Below are 6,141 nucleotides of genomic sequence, written 5' to 3' on the forward strand. Positions count from 1 at the left end.
AAATTTGTCATAACTTGGTAGTCCAATCGTGTGATGAAAAAATATTGGGCTCTAGCCCAGTCTTGATAAAAACCTACGTGAAACCGCCGTTAGAAAAGGAAATATTATCTTTTGTTGTAAACCTTCAAGATACTTCTCAACTGTTAACGATTCTAATGAAAAAAGAAAGAGTTTATTTAGATGTGGGCAATTTAGTTTTTGACCTTCAAGAGGCTCTCAGACAAATATAATGGAAAAACTTATTTACAGAATGAATTGGTGTGTGTTTGACATATTAGTCAGTGATGAACATCTCATCTATACATACAAATACATATGCATATTTTTTATAAATGAAAATCGGGGTTCCTCTTTCGGTTCATTTTCAAAAGCTACTGAAGAAATCTGGAGAAAACTTGGTAGAATTAGCATTAATCAATCTGATATTAACGTTCATAATTCGATTGTAAGTTTTTTTGCAAATTCGCTTTAAATTATGCTGGTGGACTTCAAAAAAATAATTCACATAAAGGAGTTAGTATTGGTGAAAAATGTATGAAAAAAGATGTCGAATTTTGACAACTGGGCGATACTAGTTATTTTAAGTATGTATGTACAACAGCGGTCGCCCCTCGACAGGCAATGGCAAACCTCGGACTGTATTTCTGCCATGAAAAACAGCTTCTCATAAAAGTACAATCAAAGTTTAGAGGCTTGATTTTTAAAAGGCGACCAAAATTCGAAGTTTAAAGAAAGGATTGGGAATTTCGCACTAGGGGATTTTCGGGATCGCAAATACGAATCCGCTATCAGAATTGAAAGATTCAAAATGTTGGATCCAATATGGCATCGGGCCATCCGAAAAATTTGAAAGTTTTTGCGCGTTCTGTACTTACCAGAAAATTTAGTAAGTACAAATAGTTGTGCGAAAACATCAAACATTTTTGAAATCGTTTCGGATTTTTGTTATTGAAATTAAAAATACACCCTGTGTCATAATTGTATATGGACAAATTTAAAAAAATTATCTCTTTGCTATTTAATTTTAGATATTTAAAAAAATATAGTTTGTTCTTTAACAAAGACCAAATAAATTCAAGTTAAAGAAAAATTAAAAAACTTTCCTAAAAAATTCGAGAGTTTTAATGAGATTCGTTAAAATTTGTGCAATATTAAAGAAAAATCAAAACACTTTCGAAAAAAATTCGACATTTTTAATTAGATTCGTTATAAAGATTTTGGGTATGCAGTTTTATAGCCCACTCAATTTTACCGCAAGTCTAAAGTAGCTGCGACTAGCGGTTGATTTTTGACATTTTTTTTTTTGTTTACGATGCAGTCATTTTCTTCCATACGAAGTATGTTCAACGATTTTTTCATATTGCTAAAAATCAACGGTAAGTCTCAGCTACTTTAAACTTGCACGCTATCGGTATCAGTGGAAAATGCTTGTCACAGTCTTTACTACGGAGAGATATATGAAAAAGTTTAAATTTGTCAGTAAAAAAATTTTTGTCACCGATATAGAATTGGGCTATAAAATCCCAGTGGCAGATTTTCGCAGCTGAATTCGGTTTTACTCAGTAGCTATTAATTTTCTAAGTAATCTCCAATAGGTCTAAACTCAGAATCTGGCTGCGTGTTATTACTGTTTCATTTAACAACTCAAATTTTGTAAAGATTGCTGTTACAGGATTGATATTCACAAAATTGTTTACGTATTTTACTAACCTTCAGACGTAGATTGCATTTGGTTTTGTTAGTTTTCCCTTTCAATTTGCAATAATGCAATAATGTTGTGCTTGGTCGAAGGCCACATGCCGACTGTAAATAAAGATGAGACTTAGGGTACAGACCGTTATTGTGATCGGTGTACGCTTGTTAGCGGATACCTTTAGCCAACTCAATGAAACTTTTTTTTTTGCAATTTTGGCGGCAATTGTGGATTTCGGCGGTACTGTGCGATGCCAACGAGTTTCGTGCACAGATGTCCTGGTCTTATTTCATTAAAATGTCAGAAAGGAGGGGGGAAGGACGTTGGTGCAATACGGCAAACAGCAATAAGGCAAATTTATGTTATTTCCCAGTTGAAATTGAAATAACACAAATTTGCTTTTTTTATTTCTGACTGAGCAATAATATCAACTTTTAAATTCAGCAAATGAGTAATAACGCAAAAAGTCGCACATAGTCGCCCAGTCACAATTGAAAAAATCTTTGTCTGGAAATTGACATTTTGGCCACATCAAGTAGCCTTATGTCCGTTTGAAATGGTTACACTATAAACTGACTTTATGATCGTTTTGAATTTGCATTTATGGCCATCTACGGCATTTCGTGTGGACCTTATGACGATAATAAAATGCCACTAATTCCCAATCGGAAACTTAAAGCAACCAAATTCAAAGTTTCAATAAAAAATTAGTATAAGTTAAATGGACGGTTAAGTGAGAGGGGGAAAAATCAATACATGTATACATATGTATGTATGTACGTATAAAATTTTGAAAGTGCCCAGCGTCGCGGCAGTCCGGGCTGGCGCGCCACACTGCGCCGCGTTCGACGTCGCGCCCCCCTTTCGCAATTATGCACTAGCGGCATTATATTCGTTTAAAAAAAAGAATAATATTAAAATGACACTAGCTTACTGATGAAACTGTTATTACGTGTAAAAAAAAAATCATATTTTACTTATCCTTGAAATTTTTTTTCATACAACTAAAATTCAATACAAACTACATTCGTACAAATGTAGCGGCTTTTCCGCCGGGATTACAAAATTTATTATACATATTTGAGGACGTCCACCAAAATCTTTCGGAAAAATATTAAAATGTATGTGAGATGGACCGATTGAAGGAAATACCTAAAAAAATTGAATTTTTATGCATAAAAATAGTTTCTTAAAGAACTTTTTGAAAAATTCGGAATCGTAATATTAGAATTTTAAATGGCGTTTTTTCACGGATTGGTTTAAGTAAAACTTGATTAACTGGGCCAAAGCTATTCCAATTTAGACTTGTGAGGTATCAGTGGAAAGGTATTTTCCCACTCTAAGTAAAATAAACCTGTTTTCGCGATTCGGCAAACTCCAAATTGATTTTAAACACATGGTTTTTTGGCAAATTTGCTTAGAATTATACGTAGAATCCCTACGCCTATAGTCGAAAAAATCTCCCAGACAAATTGACCCGCCTTAATGGGGTTTATATTCAACGGCTCGGCGGTCATGTCGTTCGAATGGACAGAAACATTCCAGCTCTGAAAGTATTCAACGCGGGTCGCGATGCTGGTAACAGATGAAGGCCTTCTCTGCGATGGAAAGACCAGGTGTAGAAGGAATTGTCTTCACTTGGCATTTCTAATTGACATTAGTTGGCACAGAAGACTCGTCCAAAATCGCTTAGGCGGTAGCAGCGCCAACAGAGGTATTAAATATGACTCATAATGCGCAGTTTTTGAAATGAATATAATTACACTACAATTGTTTAGTATTTTTTAATAAGCACGATAGTTAGGTTTACTAAATATAATGTCAGCTTTTGAGAAGAGCATTTTTTCTGTTCAGCAATTTGTAACTGTATGTTATTTTCTCTCATTTTATCTGCATTTAGAAATCAAAACACTATGTATCCACAATTTGAACTCACCACGTACGTGCTTATCGTGCGCTTCTACTGTTTGGAAGGTGTTAAATATAAGCAGAAGCACAATTCATATCAGGTTTTTGGTCATTAATTTGATAAGATTAGTGTTATTGTTTTCTGCATAGATCAACGTACTTGCGTATATGTCTACGTCATTATTTATCTGTAATTATTGTAGCATCAAGTACATACTAAATAGACACAATGAGACCTTACTCAAAGTAAAATTTTGACACAAAATTTTTTTTCAAATTCCAAAAATAAATGTATTGAACACATCTTTTCGCAACAAGGGTACACACTTAGCTGCACTATGTTTCTTAGTGGAATAAGAAGCTTCAGAGGTTGTGGATGGATTCGTGGAAACTTTAAAACCGGGCCCAAATGCTAAGATGTATTGTGAACGCCACCGCTGTGAACAAAAGGAGTATAAGAAGTTATTATTTACGTTCATTGTAAAGTGCTTCGCCCAAAAAAACTGCAGTGGTGTTGATAACTTTAGTCGAACGGATAAAAAATTTTTAAATATTTAGAGTTTTCCCTCCGACGTGTATTGTGCGCCTTGTTGTTGTTGTACGGCAAACGGATATTATTAGAAGCTTTTTCATGACACAAATGCACTCGGAGGTTTGTCGTTGCCTGACGAGGGACGTGCGATGTTGGAAAAAAAAGATTTTCTATTCATAGATGTTCTTCGGACAAGAATTTGCTGAAGCGCAGTTGTAGGGAGGCGTTTTTATAATGGCGGCTCTCCAAACTCTGATTTTCAGAATAAGGAATGCCATAACTTAGAATCAATTCAGCTTTGGCATTTTTTGTAGACATTGTGTATGCTTTTGACATGCAACTCGGCTCTATGGCATGGAATAGGGGCTGTGCTAGTAGCCTCGTTTAATGTTAGTGTAGCTGGTCATTAGGATTCAGGCAGAGGAAAGTCAATATGTCATGTGCGGAGTCAATAATGGTCGGCGTACTTTCTGGCCTTCAGGTTGGCTTGGTAGTTGATTACATATTTGTCAACCTTAACGGCTATAATATCTACGCCCAGCCCTATGCAGACGATATGGCCAGCCCGATTACAAGCTCTACTCTTTTGGTTGTTTACAGTAAAACGCAAAGGACATTGAATATGGTTGACACTTGGTTTAATGGGAATCGGCTGAGCGCTAACTCAACCAAAACTAGTGCTGTGTGCTTTACTAGAAAGAGAATGTTGGATAGTAAACTAGTGTGAAAGAATAAAAGACCCCCCAGGCGTTAAAAGTTTTAGGCCCAAGAATAACTGATGTTGATAAGAACTGTTACGAGGCCAATGCCGATATTGTTATACAAATAAATGGTTTCGGGTGCTAAAGTCCAACCATGTGAGGAAAGTTTTTGATGGCCATTCACGAGGGAGTGATTAGAAACGATTCTTTTGCATCCGGTTCAAGCAGCTCACAGCTTCGTGTTTACACCAAGTATCTTTTGGGTAGCAACCGAACACGCATTTGGTAGCGAGAAAATGTCAAAAAGAAAACCTTCTGATATGGGTTGTGCGATGGGATTGGAATCCGCCCGAATAGAGATGAAGAACCTCAGATAATTAGCTTTCATGATAAAACCTCCGACAACAGAGAGCGGCCTGTAAACTTCGTCGTGGCACGGACCATGGTTGTTAGTAGTACTAAAAACCAACGTCGAAACATCCACAAAGCCACTTGGGTGTTCCCCAATAAGAGAACGAAAAATCAAATTGTTCACTTTGTGATACACGGAAGATACGCTTCAATAGGCCGTAACATGTGCCCCATCCGAGTAGTCAACAGTGACTTGGATCACCACCTTGTGGCAGCTAAGGTCCACATGCACCTCTGCGCAATAAAAAGCGTGGCTTAGGCAACGCGACGAATGTTCAGCGTCGCAAGTCTGGATTCACAATCAACTTTCAATCCTGCTTCATCAACTAACTCCTCATCGGCTAAACATAATAGGGATGTGGCAGAGGAGGTTGTTGGTTATTACCAATACCCGCAAAACGAATACGGGTATACAGAGTGACGTTGAGTATAGGGTTGCCAACCGTAATATAGTACTATTTTTTGGGTCTGCGTACTACATACTGTTGGAAAAAAATATAGTATGCAAAAATACTATGTAAGAAAGAAATGTTTTAAAATTTATGACATTTATATTGAAATATCAATATCAAAATAAATATACTTTAAAATAAAGGGTCTGCAGATTAAAAATGCCATCATTTTTAAAAATACTTATTAAGATTTTGAAATGGTGGGATAAGAGAAATAAAGCGAATATCTCACTTATAAAAAATGACCTTTTGATTTATATTAATTTTAATATTGATTGCGATAAAGCATATGATACTTTCAAAGAAATATATAGTTTCTTTATAGAGGAAATGAATAAGACAAAAAAAAATGTACACTTAAAAAGCATTTTTACTTTTTCTTAAAATTATATTTATATCATCATCATCAGAAAGGTCGATAATTTCGTCCAACAGATATTCTGG

The 6,141-nt window shown here is 35.6% G+C and overlaps 1 protein-coding gene across 1 annotated transcript in view; it reads right to left on the minus strand.

The window, feature by feature from the left end:
- Window positions 1-6,141, minus strand: part of LOC118738295 (pneumococcal serine-rich repeat protein-like) — a gene marked incomplete at its 5' end in the record, with an annotated part of 86,697 nt that overhangs the window by 44,438 nt on the left and 36,118 nt on the right. Inside the window, 1 exon segment of the mRNA XM_036469218.1 lies at window positions 2,628-2,635. Within this exon segment, the coding sequence (XP_036325111.1) occupies window positions 2,628-2,635 (8 nt within the window).

Source organism: Rhagoletis pomonella, unplaced genomic scaffold (assembly GCF_013731165.1).
Source record: "Rhagoletis pomonella isolate Grant_MI unplaced genomic scaffold, Rhpom_1.0 Rhpom_scaffold_00004, whole genome shotgun sequence".
NCBI lineage: Eukaryota > Metazoa > Arthropoda > Insecta > Diptera > Tephritidae > Rhagoletis > Rhagoletis pomonella.